This window comes from Numida meleagris, chromosome 3 (genome assembly GCF_002078875.1).
Source record: "Numida meleagris isolate 19003 breed g44 Domestic line chromosome 3, NumMel1.0, whole genome shotgun sequence".
NCBI lineage: Eukaryota > Metazoa > Chordata > Aves > Galliformes > Numididae > Numida > Numida meleagris.
The window spans coordinates 54,862,868-54,882,190 of NC_034411.1; the positions used below are offsets into that span (position 1 = coordinate 54,862,868).

General features: G+C 39.9%; 1 protein-coding gene across 6 annotated transcripts in view; it reads right to left on the reverse strand.

Annotated features, from left to right (window-relative positions):
• Nucleotides 1-19,323, reverse strand: part of PDE7B (phosphodiesterase 7B) — a 167,389-nt gene that overhangs the window by 29,170 nt on the left and 118,896 nt on the right. For all 6 annotated transcript variants that reach the window (XM_021389857.1, XM_021389856.1, XM_021389858.1 and 3 more), the window contains one exon: nt 6,923-7,006. In XM_021389857.1, the coding sequence (XP_021245532.1) occupies nt 6,923-7,006 (84 nt within the window). The remainder of the gene's footprint in view (nt 1-6,922; nt 7,007-19,323) is intronic.

Sequence of the window (19,323 nt, forward strand, 5' to 3'; positions counted from 1 at the left end):
TGTGTTCTGTTTCACCACAAAGCCATTATCACTTCAATATGAACTTTCGTTCTGCCACTTCAGTCTTGGTACAGGAGCACGTTCAGAACCTTTTTTACCCCCTAAAACTGCAAATGTTTTATAGGTGATTATAGTTTCTCTAACAGGAAACAGTACATCCCCTTCTCCCCTCCCCCCTTGAAAAAAAGCAACATAACCTGTAGCAGCAGAAAACCCAACTTTCATTTATCATCTTAATGATCCTTTCTCCTTGTTCTCTCTTTTCCTCTGGTCATTTGGAAAGTATCCTCAGTGTTATCTTCAATACACCCTTTCCCTTTTCTAATCAGGGAAAAGAAGGTGGGGTAGCAGACTGGGTCACGCATAATTTGGAAGCTTTTAAAGGGACATTCTCAGTTGAAATGAATCCTAAATCTGTATTAAAAATGGTACAAACCTGCATAATCATGCCAATGCTCACTGAGACTGTGTGCTTGTGGCACAGCTATTTTCTTGAAACAACCATAGCCCCAACTACTGCATTCTGTTAGTACTTGAGAACACATACATCAGCCAGTTTTACATTCTGGCTTTCATTTTCTACAAATGAAAAGTAAAAGCTAAACAATGAGCATGAGCAGGAGGAACTAGAATATAATTTCCACTCTACCTCGTTATCAAATTTTGCAGATACTAACAAGTTAAGAACTTACAAATACAAAAAAATCCACCCCAAACAAAGCCTTCTGTTGTTTGATTGAAGGAGGAGTGGAAGAAGACAAGGACAGACCAGGATAACTTCCATTGACAGGAGGAATTTTTGAGTACAGTGTGAAGTGTTTCTAGAAAACAGAGCAATCTCTGTGCTGCAACACTATTAAGAGAAACTCAATTCCTCTTTCTTGAATAAGAAAACTGAAAGCAAGGCCATAGGCTGACTTCAGCGCTGGAAATATTCTTGTCATTCAAACTAGATGTAAGCTAACCCAATTAAGAAGTCTGTGTGCCTTCACAGTTGACAAGTATCTTTTGGATGTGTTTATCCATGAGGACTAAGGGAGGTATTATGTAGAAATGATGCAGACCTCATGAGATCTCTCCCTTTCTAATTTAATAACCATCTGGAACTTTGGCCTCATCTCCACAGGCTGGGTTGGGATCTGAGTAATCCAATCAGTCCTTTAAACTTCCTCACAAGACTTCTAGTGTCCTAATTTAACCCAGGTCAGAAATATTTAAAAAGGCATCTCTCACTCCCACTTCCCTTTCTAGCCAAAGGCAACAAAACAAGACAGTTAACCAAACTTTTTTTTTAACCTCATTCATTTGGATTCAGGTTACTTGATGGTTCAGTTTTGGGTTGGTGGCTGTGGTTAAGTTTTATTTTCCCTGGAGAAGGGCCCTACCTGAAAGTCTTGGAGTTGTTCGAAATCCAAAACCAAAAATGAATGTAAACTTTGCAAATGGATCTTTCTGTAGACAGGCAAAAACCACAGATTCAAACATCCACAGACTTGGCTTCTTTGAGATGGAGGCTTTTTGGTGAATTCACATCTTCCCTTACTAACTCCAACAATACTTTGTATTTCTGTATTACCTAATTCATCGCATGCTGGCAAAGCATCACCTTATGCACAAACGAACTGAAAAACAGGGGACTTTACTTGACTTCAATTAGACCACAAATCAAGGAAAGAGACTGAGTAGTAACTAATATCACTATTTATCACTATCGGTTGCTAAAAACGTATAATCTATACTAATTTATTCGCTAAGTAAAGCTTAAAGTAGGTATTATTTTTTGGACTCAACTTCTGCCTGAATGTCAGCAAGATTCTAGGTAACACATAGATATACCCTTGCAGTATCTATAAACATGTTTTATTGCCTTAGATACTCTCAGATCCCACTGTAAATTTCAGGTGTGCAACGCGTAAGAAAACAGAAATCTCTTTAAGTAACACTATTTGGGAATAGTGACTCCACCCTTCCTGTATCAATGTACAGATGTAAATTGTCAGATACTTGGGTACTGGGACATACAAGATAAGGAAAGAGAAGGGATGATTGATACTTTGTCAAAACCCCAGCATCCCTAATGCAGAATTTCTCACTAAAATTTAAAAAAAATGAAAGCAGAAACAGTTTTAATAGCATTCCTCCATTCAATACAGAGGAAAAAAGAAGATAGGAACTAGGGAATCACTGTGTAAGTACTAAGACCTTGCTTTCTGACAGATTGACAAGCAGACGTGTAAACAAAAAGTTATTAATTGCTCATGTATCTTAATGGCAATAAAACAAAGCATCTAATCCAGCCATAACATGGTGAAGTCTTCTTGGTTGTTGCTGCATGCCCACCTACAACACTAGATTTGTCACAGGGAATTCCTTCAAATTTTTAATTAATGCAATGAAGATGTACCATTGCGGTCACATCTCATCATGGGATAATGACATCTCTCTTAATCAAGGCATATTAGTCACTAGAGGGATCTGGTTCAGTGACTCAGTGAGCAACTTTGCCAGTCAGAGAACTAAATTACAGATGTCTTAACTCAGGCGTGCCCAGCCCATGTGCTGCATGCGGCCCGGCACAGCTTGCACTGCAACTGTCCCCTTGCCCTTCGCCATCATGGCAGTGGCTCTGCCCTAGCCCCCAATGGCATTCATGAACAGTTGAATGTTGATGGAGACTGAACAGTGGATGTGAGCACAGTGAGGCACTGGGTGGTGCAGTTCAGCAGTGGTGGCAGCAACAGTAGGTCACCTCCACCATTACAGATTTTTACAAGTGCAGCATGCAGGCTCTTGTTTACTGTTGGCAAAAATACATAGCTAACAGTGGTGACTATGTGGAAAAATAGCATTTTGTAGCTGAGAATTTGCTCTATCAAATGGTGTTATTGTGCTCTCTGTATATGTTGTCATTTCCATGGAAATAATTAGGAGGCATTACTTTTGGAGTAACAGCTGTATACGTGGCCCTAGACAATTCCTCTTTGCTCAGTGTGGCCCAGGCAAGCCCAAAGGTTGGACAGCCATGCCTTAAAGGTTCGTTTAATTTACAGGAATGCAAAAGCGTCAGTCAACTGTCATAATTAATTTCAGCAGTGTTAGTTTCAGATACAAGCCAGATCTAGCAAGATCAGAGTCAAACTTTCCCAAAATTCGTGACATTTCAGTTTGAAATCAATCTTATGCAATTTATACAATATATTTAGCTACTCTATGATACCTAATACTTCCCTATGCCATCCCATTTCTTCTTCTGGAAAACAATTTAAGAGTTAAGTTTTCCTTTTTTCTCCATTCCTCCCACTTTGAGGAACATCTTATTTGCACAAAGAGGAAACTCTTTTCTCGTTTTCCTATAAATCTATAAGGCTGGGCAAAACTTGTATCCTTCAGTTTAGGAGACATTTGCGAAGTCTGAATGTTTCATAGCCTCCCATGAATCTTCACACAGGGATAGCTAATGAGCATTATCCACTGCAGCTTTCCTGGGGAGATGAGCTGCCTTGTAGCTTTTCCCCTGAAGCTTTGGCCTTGATACCATCAACAGGAACAAGCATCTGCATGGCCACACAGGTCTGCACAAGTTGCAGACTCTGACTCAGGAGGCTTAGGCAAACACAGGTTCCTCTTAATGCAGAACCTAGCAGATCTTGGTGACAAGGGGATATTCAATGTGCAGTTTTGAATTCCAGAATTATCTTCGAGTCCCAAAAGCCAAGGGTGCAACTACATCTCAAGGACAGGTTGCAAGTAGGTCCAGAAAAGACAGGAAGGTGCTATAAAACCCTGCATCTCCTCCGGATAGGATCTTTCAAAATCCTTATGGTCCTGACAGTGTGGCTGTAACAAGGTGAAATAATGCTCACTGAGTTTCTGTATATTACAGAGAGGCACTGGAGGAATGTTCAGATGGCATCGCAAATGTTAGCTCAAACAGCAAGAAGCATAACCCAGTTGGTTTTTATTATGGCTACAGAAGATCCCATTCTGAAAACACGGGAAGTTTTCCTGTCCCAAAAGACTTATCTGTGTCTTAAATTACATAGCGACTTCACTGCAGGAATCCAGAAAAAAAACCCACAACAGATACGGTCTACTTGGGATTAACAATGGAAGCTGTGGGTGCCCCATCCCTGGAGGGGCTCAAGGCCAGGCTGCATGGGGCCCTGGGCAGCCTGAGCTGGTGGGTGGCAGCTCTGCCCATGGCAGGGGGTTGGACCCGGATGGTCTTCCAAGGATCATCACTGAATGATTTAATGTCTCTTCCAGCCTAAGCCATTCTATGATTTTATGACTCTACGAACACTTGCTAATCATACTGGGGAAAAATCCCCTTGTTTGTCTGAATCTGTAAACATAATCAAAAGGTTTCATTTAGGTAATACTGTCTGACCCCAGACAGAAATGCCTCAACATTTTTTAAGAAAACATGAAGTCTGCACTTAAAGAGCGAGCTTCTGTGCTTTCCCTTACTTTAAAAACAAGGGTGGTACTGTTACTTGGAACAATATTTCAGATGGTACAGGAAAGCATCTCTATTTAAAACTCCATTTGTCTGAATTAGTGAAAAACTGGAGTAATGTTTATGATACAATTCTCTGTAAGTTGTGAGGACATTTACCATAAAATTTTCTCTGCCTCATCCCTCTCTTCATTACTATGGCAGCTTTCATTTGCTGCCTTTTGGTTAATGTCCTGCCCCCACCCCAATGTAACATGTTGCAAAAATGTAACCTAAGGAGTTAGATTCTGTTAAAAAATTTGCAGCATTGGCATTCATATGCTGATTTCCATCAGGGTGTGCAGCACCATGTTTTTTGATGCTTACACAGTATGCACAGAAGAAATTGAGTGGAAGAAGAAACTGATGGATATAGATAAATGAAATAGAAGTCTGTTTATTTCCTGGCAAAACTCGCCTGTATGCTCCGACACACAGCACCTTCCTTTACCTGCAGGTCACTGAGTAAGTCAGGCCCAGGCCCTTCCATGTCATAGATGTTACTTCAGTCCACATTTTGGACTGAAAAGTTATGCTACGCTACTCCCCATGCAGAAAACAGCAAGTACAGATAAAACTGAAAACTATGAGAAACACCAAATCAGGATCACTGCTTTTCCTTGCATAGTCACGATCAGCCTTAGTGCCTTCTTTCAGATAAAGGAAAAGCAGTAAAAAAAACAAAGAACATAAGAGAACATAAATCTCAGCTGTCCTTCCCACGTAGGAGCAGAGGTGCCTGCAGAGAGAGGGATCACTTTTAAGCTCAGCAGTAGAGCAGAAAGGTTACAGAGCACCCTGCTCCTCATGCAATCAAAGCCTCCCTCCCCACAGCCCTCTCCCCTGACAACTCCTGGGCAGCACCAGCCTTTCCCAGAGCTGGCAGGGTCTGTCTACAAGACATAAAAACAAAAGCCCTATCGGCAGTTCTTTTCACTTCTTTAACCAGAGAGGAGAGAACATACAGTGAGAATTTTAAATAACGTGTGTGTATTCAGAACAAAAAGCAAACGAGGAATTCACTCACACTCAAATGTGAATACATATTCGCTTCTGAAGCAATTCTCATTCATAAAGTATTTTCTCTCAGTCTTTATGAGGGCATCAACGGTATTTTCAGCTAGCCATAAAGAAGTTTTTTCTTCACATTTATCATTGACAAGGCAGTACGAAATTACCCTGAGCTCTGCTCAACCAGTATATGTTATTCCCTGTTTGTCCTGGGAAAATGTTTGGGTCCATACTATCCCTTATGCCTTTCTACCGCAGCCACAGCAAACACTTTGATGGAGTTATGACCTAGAAAACACCTTCTATGAGCAAAGCTGAGAGCAAGCACTTTGCTGAACTGCAGTACTTCTGCCAGCTCGTGTGAACACAGAGGATCAGAGCCCAAGTCCTCCCTTCCTATTAGTCTCTTTCCTCCTGATTCCCAGCCAGACCTCTCCCTTTGCAGCTGGTCTTCTCCTCCTTCCTGCCACCTACCTCCCCTCTTCCCAGTTTTTCTGGAAAGCACTTACAAAAAGAAGATTTAAAAGTTTGGTCTGATAATTGCTTTTTAATGAAAACCATAATCACTGGAAGATTAAAAGTGTAATCGCTAAACAAACGGTTGGAGTTTTGGTCTGTTTTGATGAAGACAGTAAATAACTTTTGTTTTAGAAGCTAAATAGAGCAATCTGTGCAGTACACAGGGACACATCTAATCTGCCTGTGTCCGAACAGGCATTAGCACAACATCAAAACAATCCTACAGGGCTCAAGACGAAGAGCTCTCTGATTTGTGTTTTTATTATTTATTCACATACTGGCTAATTGGCTATGTTTAGCATAAAGAATTCATCAGGTGAAAAAAAGCCCAACCCAGTATCTCCTTTTTTTAAATTTACCCTCCTTTACTTACAACAGTGGCAAAATAATTTAAACAAAATGAGGTTAAGATTATTTTTAACAGATGTTCACTGCTGGCCTGACCCAAAATCTATTGACGTCAATGAGAAGACTCCATGGGGCTTTGGATTGGGTTCTAATTGTTGGAAAAATTAATGTTATTGTAAACCACTGGTCAGTGCTGTCACATGCTCCCCATCTGTGCCAATTCTATATGACCGGATAAGAGACTCGCATAAATCTGTTCTAACTGTTGGCTAAGAGGCTAAAGGACATCGGGGTTTATCTTTTTAATTCTGAAGCAACCCCCACTCTTCCCAGCACACCCCACGGCACTGCTGTATTTACTTGACATGCTCTGCACTGTGGACACTATTCATATAATTACATTTCAGTCATATATTACATGGGAATAATAGAATTATTAATGCCGACTGCATGAAGACAGCTGGACTACAGATATATATGAGTTCATTTACTTTCTATACTGACTAAAAAAAATAAATTCAGATCCAAAAGAAAGGTTGCACTTACTGTTAAGAAGACGGAAGTCTATGAATGGGTAGGAGCCACGGCGCTCGGAGAGAACCCCTGTCTGACCTCTCACCCGTGCATCTCCTGCAAAACACAAAATCCCCCGAGACATTAGAAGGGGCAGCTGCCTTTCTCTGCTGTTCAGAACCAGATCTATTTTCTATTCAACATGACGTTACACTCCTCCAGAGGGAAAACTAAGGTCCAAGAAAATCATCTCCATGACATCCCTGGGTAACTGAGTAAAGCAGTACAGCTGATCCTCTTATCAGAAAAAGGCACAAGAAAAAACGTGTTCTTCCCATTGAGCCACTTCCTGCTCAGTAAGAACACTCTTGGTGCATCAGGAGTACAGTGGACGTCTCATTTGTTTTGTCCAAACAAGTGAGTTGAATTCTCACTGTCACAGCATCACACATGAAGGGCTCGGCCTTGGACTGGGCTCACTGTCCAGCAGACCTCCAAAGCTGTGGGACTGGCCTCAAAACCATGAGACGATGAAAAAAGCCCAAAACCAAAATACGAGGGTTGTCTTTTTGTTTGTCTTGTTTTTCTTTCTGCTGCTCTTGAGCACTCTGGAAAACGTCAGCCGCCTTCACCTCTAACACAGAAGCTGCTTTATTTAACTGAAATGTGACGTTCTCAAATCAGCGTTATTCCACAGCTTTAGAAAGTGTATTTAGGAATTACAAAGTGACAATATAATAGTAAGAATTGGTATCCCCGTGTAACTCACATTTATTAGTATCTGGCTTGCCGTGCAACACTAATGAAAAGGGCAAAACTCATTTGAGATGAAAAATGCTACTCAGCATGTACAAGAATTACAAAATCGTTTTCAAAGTAGATAGAAAGTGGACAGCTTTTTAAAACTATGGAAATGTGAAAATTATATATTATACTGAAACTTCCCCACTTCCGCGTGGGAAAATCCCAAGAACAAGATCTTAAATATTTGTAAAGAAGATTAAGTTTTGAGATTTTAGAGGCTTGGGTTAGAGTATTCTAGCCCTTTGCAACACCAGCTCCTCCTCTGCAGGAGCACAGGCCATCATGCTTAAAACATACCCACTGTACTTCCAGAGACAGCTTGCTGAAGGCCTCTCAGAGTTCAGAGTACAATTATGAATTATTAGTTATTTTGAATTGCGCTTCCTCTGGGGATCTGAACACAGCATCTGACTAATCTAAACAAAAGTTATTGAAGAATTTGGCTGCTAGTGCTAGCTTCTACTGATTATGTTTAAAAACAAGAAAACATTTTCCAGCATGAAAGAAGGATCTAGTTAGATGCTGTTATTTTTTCTATCTAATGTTCTCTTAAAATGTGCTTGCAATTATGTTTAAGGGAAGAAAGCCAAGCAGAATGATTAAGTTGACTATCTGAGGGGGAAAAACATCTTCCATGCCCTCTAGGGGTCCTTAGAGGCACGAAAGACACAGGAACATGCACTCAAATTAAGAATATTTCAAACACAGTCACTTTAGATTATAAATATGAATCTTTACTTTCATCTGTTTTGTATCCAATGACAGAACATGTGTTCCTTGTGCCCAGCTGCCAACCCACAGCTCCCCCGCTGGCTCCAAGGAGCCAGCCTCAAGCTAACTGAGCTGCCCTTGACCCCACTCACCCTTTTGGATGGCAGCAGGGGCAAACCTCTGCCTGCCGCTCAGCTGTGGCAGCTCAGAGGTGTGCAGTTTCAAGTCATGCGCAACAGCGGTAACTGAGGTACACGAACCTATTCCCTTCTCTTAAAGACCAGATGGGTGGAGTAAATAGTTTGTAAAACACTGAGGCAGCATTCATCAGCACCCATGAGTCAGAGCTCCCCAGCCAGCACCCTCACCTAAAACCATTGCTCACTGCCACAGTGAGACCCCTTCGACTGGCTGACTCATGCAGAAAGGTAACAATGGCGAGCATAGGGTACACAGTACATGAACAAAACAAACAAAAAAGGCAGACAGGCTGAAGCCTGCCACTAACACAGCTATCAGCAAATTAAGAACGAGTTTAAGCTCAAAGCATGCCTTAATTGAGGCCTTTGTTTTCCTGTATGCATCAATGAATTAACAGGAAACTGCAAATAACCTCCTGCATTAACAGACTGGGAAACATAACTCCTGAGTGACTCAACAAATACTTTGAAAGGAAAGAGAGAAATTCAAACTCCAAAAACAAAACAACAACAACAACAAAAACCCAAAAACCCAAAGACATACAATAGAGTAAACCCCAAAAGAATGATTTTCTCTCTGAACATGAAAGAACAAATTTATCAGATCAAAAGGTATACCACAGTACTGGAAAATAACAAAATCATACAGGGTTACAAATGGAAACTCTCAACAGTATGATACCAAATTTTGATGAAGAGACTGCTGTAGGTAGGGAGACAACTCAAATACAGAAGAAAACACAACATGAGCTTGCCAAAGGTAGACCAAAATCAGATAAAGCCTGATATTGAATTACCTCAAATAAAATAGCTGTTAGACTGGAAAAAAAAAAACAACAACATTATAGTGTATTTCAACCATATGGACTTCATCAAACGTATGAGAGAAGGCAAGAGATGAGTACAAAAATTTTAAGTTGGAAAAAGACTAAAGGCAAGAAGATAACAAGGTGCACTGAAAGGAAACTTCTGCTTGTGAACAATAACTACACGGTCTTTAAAAGATTCATACTGGGAATGGTCTTTTTTTAATTAATGATCTTGGCATAGAAGCAGGAGAGCTAGTGAAATCTGATGATAATGCAAAGCTGGGAACACACAGGCATATACAGCTACAGCTATTTTAAACAAACTTCACTGCTACTGTGATCTTCTTCGCCGTAACTGCTCTACGGCCCAGATGCCTGCAGCTTCCACTTCAATTTTACCAGCAGTACAGCTTCTTCTCACAGTGCTGTTGATGTCTCCTATGGAACGAAAGCCTTGCTAACTCAAGAATATATACACAATTCAGGAAAGGTAATTCCAACAGAGTCAGAGGCGACAGAGGTGTTGATTCCATTAGACAAAACACCTAATGGAAGCTCGTCTGAAATAGCGTGCCTGAAAAAGCTCAATTCCTCCTGGAAAAAGGGTAGAGGGGGAACTCTAGAATGATGGTCAGGGCACCAGAGAACCATTTCATAAAGAAAAATCATCCTGCAGTAATATCCATTGCCGATAAGCAGCAGAATAAAAAAATAACCATTTCGGTCATCAGAGGAATTTGATACTGAAGGAAGTAATAAGCACAATGCAAGCAACTGATGGGAAGGTCTTATTAAATGCTGAAACAATACCTGAAATTGGTAAGGAATATGCATAATAATGAATAAACTTCAAGTTAAGAACACGTGAATGAGTTTGAACCAGCAAACTTGGGGACCTGAAGTCATGGAAAATTACTGATGCAATCAGTATAAACTATTTGTACCATTTTACATTCTTATTATTTTTTTCAGACAATAAAAGCTTGGATTCTGTCTAGCACTATTGTAATCTATATGCAGAATAAATCTGCATTCCCCCTAACTCAGTAAAACCCACTAAAACCCTTATATTCCAGGATCGTTAACTATGCCCTCAGGAAAGGCAAGTTTCTGATGAGTCAAAGATGTTATCCAGTAGCTTTACCTCATCAATCTGTTATTTCAGAATACTTTGCCAGGTGCCACCTAGTCTGTTCCTACATCAGAGGATTAGTTAGGAAGTGGTGGTGAGCTATATCAATCACACCTGCCTTCCTCTACTCTTTATTGGCGCTCCAATTTGGAAAACCTTTATATTCTTCTCTATTACTTTTAATTACATGTAAGTACACTGAACAGAGATACTAAAAATAGGGATTGCACCAGATTTGCACCATACCACATGATTTTTAATTTCCAAAAGGCAAGGGTCTTTAATGGCAACACATCAGTCTCCTTCCCATTGACAGAAGGCTTTGAGGGGACTTTCATCAGCCCCAGAAGGTCTTCACATGTCTTTACTCTCCACCTTAAAATTAAGCTAAGCAATTGTTCTGACAATTTATACAATTAGCAGCTTTAGATAAATAATCCTTTTTGGAGCAAAAGGAAGGATTCTGTGGAAGCAGGGCAGGAAATTTTGACAGCTCATTGTGTTCCCAAGAGAAACAAACAGAGCAAAGGGAAACGGCAAGGGTACAGGTCCTCCCTGGCTCCTTTGGGCTGAAGATGCGTGGCTGGAACGTTCACAGTCACAGGGACAAGGAGCTGCACCCTTGCTTCTGCCAAGCCACTAGGACAGCTTCCAGCAAAGACATCTCCGAGCGGTCAAAGCACACTTTAATTTTACTTTGTCCTCATTGCAACAAGCAGACAAGAATACAAAGCAAACAAATCAAAGAAAGCTGTGTTAGGTAACAGGAGCCTGTGTGGACGTGAACAGTGTCAGCTGTGTAGCTGACAACATATGACTGACATGCACAGCAGCTTCAGTCATGGGAAACTCAAGTGTGGCAAGAGCCAGGGTGCTATGGCAGCCATATGGCAGCACAGCTTCAGGTGGCAGAAGGGTTAAGAGAAGAACGAGGTGGCCCTGAGCTGCCTCATACATTTGGTGCAGCCATCTGCACTGAAGAAAACAACTTCTCCAAGGCTTGCCTGAAATGATGAGGGATTCAGTTTCTCTGAGTGAACACAACAAATTAGGAGAGAAAACAGGGCCATGGCTAGGACAAAACATCCAAGCAGCCTCATGCAGCAGAAGTCAGGACGAGCCATCTAATTATTGATTTTATTTAGTGTACAGCTCCATGTGGTAAGTCAGAATACCACAGTGAATTCACAGGAGGTTACAAGTACTTATTCCAGTCAGATTTTTCTAAATTTTCATCCAAATATTTCTCAAGCTGACTGTTTTAGGACACATCCAGCAGTTGCTGAGTGCTTTCCATGGAAAACAGAGGGGCAGTAACAAGGCTTCTAGTGTATGGAATTCCTGGCTTCAGTTATATAAAAGACTTTGGATTTCTCAGGTGGGGGAAGATGAGTCGATGATGTTTAAAACATTATTCTTTTGGGTAAAGGGAGGCAAGCTCAGACTGAAAGATGAAGAACAGGTAGCAGAATTGCTGGAATTATTTTTAATTTGAAATCACTTAATGCTTGTTCCTAATGATTTGTATTTGTACTTGTTTTGATTATTTTCCTTCTGTTCTCCCAGTGTTATAAGGATCACAGCTGTAAATTCCTGCCAGCAGAAAGGACTTTATGCTGATTGCCTCATGTGCGTAAGATCTGAAGTGAACAAGAAAGTTTCCTCTGAGCAGACACAGAGATTGACATCAAGTCTTAGGAACACGGGACAACTCCTTTCCAGTGGGAGAAGCCCAGGGAGCCACCTCACTTCACCCACTTGAGAGCACCAAAGTTTTATGTATATTTTGAGCTACAACTATTATTTATTTTTACTAGTTGAGTTTCAGCTTTCAAAATTCCATCTCCACACCAGCAACTCTTGAAGATGTCTATATCCCTCATCCTCTGCTTTCTTACAGATCTATATTCAGAGTGAATTGTGGTTGCTAAGCTCAACATAAACTACTGCCACTGCCTGACTGTAGCAGGCAACCATAACTTCTGTTCTCCTTTACTAAACAAAGTCTGTACAACTGCTGTATCTTAATTTCTTAATATTATCAGGCCTACTTGGGCCAGTCTGGATACATGCTGGAACAGAAGCTGTCAATCTGCTTGTAAAATCCTCCTCAATACTGATGGTCTCCTGATATGATCACTTATGACATGATGCATAGCTAGGGGAAGACACTAAGATCCATAGACATGCTTTGAACACTTGTCTACTTTGGCAAATGGACATCTAAAGTAAACGTAGCTAAATGTTAATTTTACAGACACTCTTGAATCCTTCCTCGAAGTGTATCACATCACACCAGACAACCTGGGAGATTTTGAACTGAATGGTCTCAAGGCAAAACTATTTCAGCATGCAGAATTTGAATGAAAATCCAAGGGATGAAAAAGCTGCCACAGAGAGCCAGGTAAGAGCAGTCAGTGCCCATACCCATGTCCTCTTCCCACACCTGTTTACTCTTGCATGAGCAAACCCAGAGCCTCCAGAAGTAAGCAGCTGCATCCAACCAAACAATGGTCAGAGCTGACTACAACAAATAATCAATCCTTCATGTTCTAAAGAAGGTAACTTTCCAAAATGTCAGTAACTTATATTGCACTGGAAGTGCTTTCAATTGTTTGAGCTTAGTAATGCACTGTGAATTATTGCCTTAAGGTCAGATGCATTTCATGTAACCTCAGGTGTAAGTGAGGGGAGAATAGGTACCTCCACCCAGTGACTAACACTTAACAGACTGGTTGCCTTTCACAGCTGCATGTTTTTGGTTTTTACTGCAGCAAGTTTAAGTCACGCTGCTCCTAAATTAGGCACCATGGCTATGAACACAGCACAATGTGGGGAAAATCCCAGGCTTTGTCCATGAGGACTGCTTTCAGCCAGTCAGGACCACACCAAACTTATCTGCAAGCACATTTTAAACTGCAATTAGCCCTGTGACTGATAGTACTTATTTTGTAATAAATACCAATAGGCACGCAACTTCAGCTCCTACCAGTGTGTGAGGGCACACCCTCAAGTACATACAGTGTAGTCTCATCCCTATAGCACTATCCCACAGCTCCATTAAAGCGAAACACTTGCTGTGCAATAGTAATTGGGCTACAGTTCTCTATGAAAAGAAACAATTAAATTCTAATTAATACCTACTTAATTCTAGCCTCAAATAAAAAAAAAGTTTTATACAGAAGTTCACAGAAAGTGCCATAGAACACAAAGACAGAAAGGGAGCATAAGAAAATGGGTAAATTACATAGACTGCTTACTCATACGCAACCTTTTTTATTTTTGGAGACATCAAAAACTGAGATATTGGAGTTGCCAACAGGAATTTTGCAAAACTTCAGCCAACAGCCTTTGTATGCAAAGGAATGACAGACACTGGTACTTAGTAGCAAGGAACGGGGTTACAGAACTAAAAGCAGAAGGCATGTCTTGGAAAAAAGAACGTAGCGAGAAGGCACAGAGACTTGTGTAAATGCAGAAGGCAGAAATCATCCATCTCCACCTCCATACCTGAAGGAGACAGCATAGACAATCGTGGTAAACATTTTGTTTTCTGCTATATTACAACCGTCTAGCATTACTATCTAAAGGGCTGAATACACTACTGAAAGCTGAAAATAAAAGCCTGGTAGAACGGAAAGCTAGGAGGAGATTCTGTTTTCTTTCCTGAGCGATCCATTTATAATTCCCATTCTCACCTGCAGCTTGCAGCACTCACAAGCAGCAGCACAGCACTAAAAGCATCCCTAGAGTCTCAGTGCTGCCATGGTCCCACATTGCAGCAGCACTCTGAGCAGTAACAGAGGTCCCAGAGCACTTTGCTGGATCAAGAAACCAGTGCTTCATTTCTAGCACTAGTGCTAAGTACCACCTGTTTCTGTTTTGAAGTTTTGATACTGCATTATTATTGGGGCTTCAGTCTTTTCTGTGCCCAAACATGGATCACTGACTTTCCGGGGAAAGAGAATATTAATATAGATACAGCACTGAACTATCTAGACAATTCTCACCTTCCTGAGTTGTTAGATGGCTTGCAAATTACTGCATGGTACAGGATGGAAACTACGTTAGCAGAATCAAGTATTTCTATCAGTATCATTCCTACTGCACCAGAGTAGGTCCCTGCTGGAAAGTGGCAAAACTTACTGGTCTTCTCACATACAAAATTAAATCTAAAATAATACCTTAAAATCTAAAGGGTACATTTTGAAATGTTAAGAGCTGTAATAAAGGTAATAACAACAGCTATAACATGTTCTTAGCAACAGGTAGGCTGCACTACCATGGCAACATTGAAGATAATACCTTACTGTCATGGTATTCTCATCCCTCTCCCAAATAAATTGTAGCAAAAAGAGAAACACATTATTAATTATTTAAATTGTACTTCTTGGACTGCAGTCTTCTGCCAAAATTGAAACTACTAAAATAAACATGCATTGAATAACAAACTTCTACGATTTGCATACTTTCAATCCTCTATACACAATTTTGGCACAATAGGTTAAGAAGTATAATATAATGACTTTCTTTCTGCATAAAGGAAAAATTACAAGGAATTTGTATTTTGTCTAAGATCAATGCCAAAAACAAATCTATAGTTCAAATCTATATTTGAAGTGCATTAGGTCAAGGTACTTCCATTTCCAGTGCCCAAAACATACAATTTTCTTCACTCAAAGATACACTCAGACTCTAAGCCATCCAAACTATAAGTCATTTTCTTACCTGTAATAATGTTCTAGAGACGGCTGCACTTTCAGAGACGGCTTTTGCACTTACCTATGTACTGCAACTTAAAACTCGACTTCCAAGCATCTATCTGAATCTGATTTTACTATATGGATTTCTGATTTGAGCATTATGAATGTTTTAAACATAAGAACACAACTGGAGTATTTGAATCCACCAAAGATAGTTTTACTGTTGAAGAACAGATTCTCTTTCTGCCAAAAATTGAGGTAATTGTTGATCATATGTTCCACAAGTTTGCTTTATTGGTCTTCATTCTCAGTGTTCACCCATGTATAATATTGGTTAAATGATTTTTAATGTGCATTGTTAATGTAATCCCTTTTCATTCTGCAAGTTCCTCAAGAACAACAGTTTGCAAGTACCTGCATTTAATGGCTTGCATTGATTAGTTACTTGAACCCCAAGGCATCATACTCATTTTCTGTTTGAACACAGCTGGGAAGACAAGTAGAAACAGTTTGATACTATAACCCATATGTATCTCACAGAGTTAAAATTCGATAATTTGATTACTTATGTAAAATAATAATTGATATAATGAAAAATATTAATAGGAAAATGCTGATAATTCCAAAATGGAATAGACCAAGTGGAACTTGCTTTTGGAAAACATTCAATAATTTCAGATTTCTGAGAGAGAAAAAAAGGGGACGCTCTTGAACTTTAAACACAGGATGACAATCATAAGCCCTCAGCCCATTCCTTGGTTTCCTTTCCACACCTCAGTTTTCCACTTCTGTGTTTTGTTTGTCCTGTGTAGACCATGAGCTGTCCTATGCAGGACATCAGTGGCCTAATAGCATCTTTTACCTGTAGACCCGATGGTTGTTTCTACATCAGCATTACACAAACACTAATCATCTTTGCTTTCCACACTAACAGCAGTTCAACAGCATTCAAAGAAAATGAATGCAGAGGTTTTTGCTCACACCATCAAAATAAAATTTACATTCAACTCTGAGAGGACATCTAAGAAAATTTCCCTCTTTCACCCACAGTTTTGCTCATGAGATTTCTACACTTTCTCTCCCCAGTAAAGCTACAAAATAAGTGTGCTCAAACCTGTGTGTAGTAATGCAATGATCACCATTACAACAACATATTGCCTACTCCTGTAATGCTTAATATCAGCCAAATCTAAGAGTCTGTTAACAGTTTTTACACGATGCAGCTCTGCCCTTGGAAGAGGTGAGCATGGATTTGGGATTTACTCTCTTCGTTTTGTACTAGCATTGCTTGGCTGACAATACACTGCGTATCAGAGGAGATTCAGTCTCTACTGATCCCCTCCATATAGAATATCTCTCCCTAAAGATCAGATGGTGCTTGCACAACATTTTGAGTCAACTTTAGAGATAATCAAGAGAGACACACTAAAGTAAATGTCTTGATCTTGTGTATTAACTTAATTCATCCTAACTCATTAGTCACAGCATGTTCTTCGTGTCCTCTTTCCCATCTCATAGAATCATTGAATCATTTGGGTTGGAAGGGACCTTTAAGATCATCTAGTTCCAACCCCCCTGCTATATGGAGGGACACCTCCTGTTAGACCAGGTTGCTCGAAGTCCCATCCAGCCTGGCCTTGAATGCTTCACAACCACCCCTCTGTGCTATACATAAATACATGTATTGCTATCTCTGCCATGATGCATTGTCTTCCTCCCCTTCTCTTTGACTCTGCATGAACTCAGCCACCCTTTACTCACTGCCTTCTCCTGAGGCAGGAGTGCTCTGTGGCTTCATACCAGGATGCCTATCAGCAGTGGCCACACTCAGCCTTGTCCATGAGACTACCCCAGAAGCCTCCACAGCTGGAGATCGGTAATGGGGAAAGTGGGGACACAGTAGTGTATTGTCTCGGCAGCACAAGAAGGTGCCTGTAAAATCTCACAGGAGAAAACTGCTCATGGCCTGAAGCTTCGCTGTGATTTAGAGTTCTACCCTACACATGAGACTGTAGGAACAAATACTTGAGATGAATGAAGGTCTTTTGTTTGTCCACCATAATTTGTAATGAATTCTTTTTTTGCATTCAAAACCAGTATCTGTGGCCAACAGCTGCAAACCTTCTTTCATTTTGGTTTGAATCTGGTTTAGTTTCTCTGTGGAACGTATGAGTAACTCAATAACTCTGTGAACAATAAAGGCAAGAGAGCTTTGTCCAAAATAAGCACAGGTACCCCTGTATTATTTGCTTATTCAAGATGAGTATTTCCTGAGCTAGCCCATATTTTATTATATAATATTCCTTCATTCAAGAATGTTATGTTGGTAAGAAAACCTTTTCTTACGTTTTTTTCTGTTTAGAAGACAAATAAAAATAACATATGCAGATAATATAAACATTTAGAGTGGAACCTTTTTCATTTTGATGCCTGACACAGGAATAAAGCTGCATAAAGTGGAAGCAGAGCTTGACTGTTCTACAGCTTGGAAAATACTTTTGTCTTCTTGCGTTTTTATACCCTATTTTTTAAACATGTATACCTTGTTTATTTTGACCTGATCTTCAAAACAAAACCAAAACCAAAGAACCAGAACCCTAGCCTGGTTAGAATTGAGCAAATACGCTTTCTTGCACACATTTCCATTTCTAACACGGATAACCTTGGAGTTATGTGCTAAGAAAGGGAAAGTTCAGATTAGTTACCACAAGCTGCTTCTAACACTCTCTGTTAATGACATTAGTTTACCAGATAGTCTTTTTTTTTTTTTTAAACTAGGAGAAACTAAAACTAATGCTTTCATTCTGTTGTTCTGTGATTTCCAGGCCAAAATGGAGTATATAAATGTATATATAAACCTATATGTATCTATACATGTGAATGTGAAGAGAATACATTTAGAACCATTTTATCTCAAACAAGAAAAAAATATTACCATGTTATTAATCATCTAAGAATGCAAAATTTAATACAAAACCAGTCTTTTTTTCATTCATTGATAATGGAAAGTAAAAAACAAAACAAGCCAATAACTACTATAGTAAACACCAAGATTAAGGTTCTCAAAATTTAAAAAGAAAAGGATTTAGAAGGCCATCTTTCAATCATAATAGCAGGTCATTACAGCTATTCAAACATTTTCAATACCAAACTATTCTGCAGCTTGGGAAACACAAGAAAAACTTCCTATGGCCAGGATATTCCAAGGAAGCCCACTCCTGCATTTCTCACAGCCTTGTTCCTCTAAGGTAGCTTGTATTTACTGCAGCTGGAAAATGATTGCTAACTTTAAAGGCATCACTATTGTGGCCCATCTATGGTCAGCCCTACATACATGAGCATCCAACATTTAAAACCTTAGAAAAGCTTCTGGAGTGGCAGAAGAAAAAGCTCTGGATCAGTCTCAAGTTACTCAAATATTAGCCTACTCTCTGTATCCCCTTCACTGTTAAATTTCAGTTGCATTATCTACTATCTAAAGCAAAACTAAATAGCAACCATGGCTTGGCTGAGCCAATTCCCTCATTCCATAACTATATACACATGATCTAGACTTCAGCTTGACACACTGAAGAAAAGAATAGCAGTGTCACATCGGCAACCTGCACCAACTTTTGGGAGGGAAGGCCGGGTGTCCTGGAGGAAAGAGAACCTGTTCTGAGCACTGCACATTAGAAATGCCCAATCCTTCTGCTGGCAGCTCAGGGTGCAGCACTACCTTTCTCCACAACCAGGACTGAGAACAGAAGCTGACGCTTTTGTCTCCTATGGTTTAACACATTCTTAGGGAATTCAAATAATTGCTAAAGTCTGTCCAGAAAGAGGAGGAAACTGTAATCTAAAACTTAGACAACAAATGGGCTTTTTTGAGTGAAGGCAAAGAAAAATACAGGGATGTTTTTATAAATCTCAAATGAACAATAATTTGCACAAAATATAATTCAATTTTGTTTTGTCTTAAAATTTACCTTTAAATTACGGTTTAACAACCCAAGAGCTCTGTTTTAGATATTCATTGAACAGATCCCTTTCTGAGCAATCCAACTCCCCATGCTCCTCCTCACCCAGTATTTTA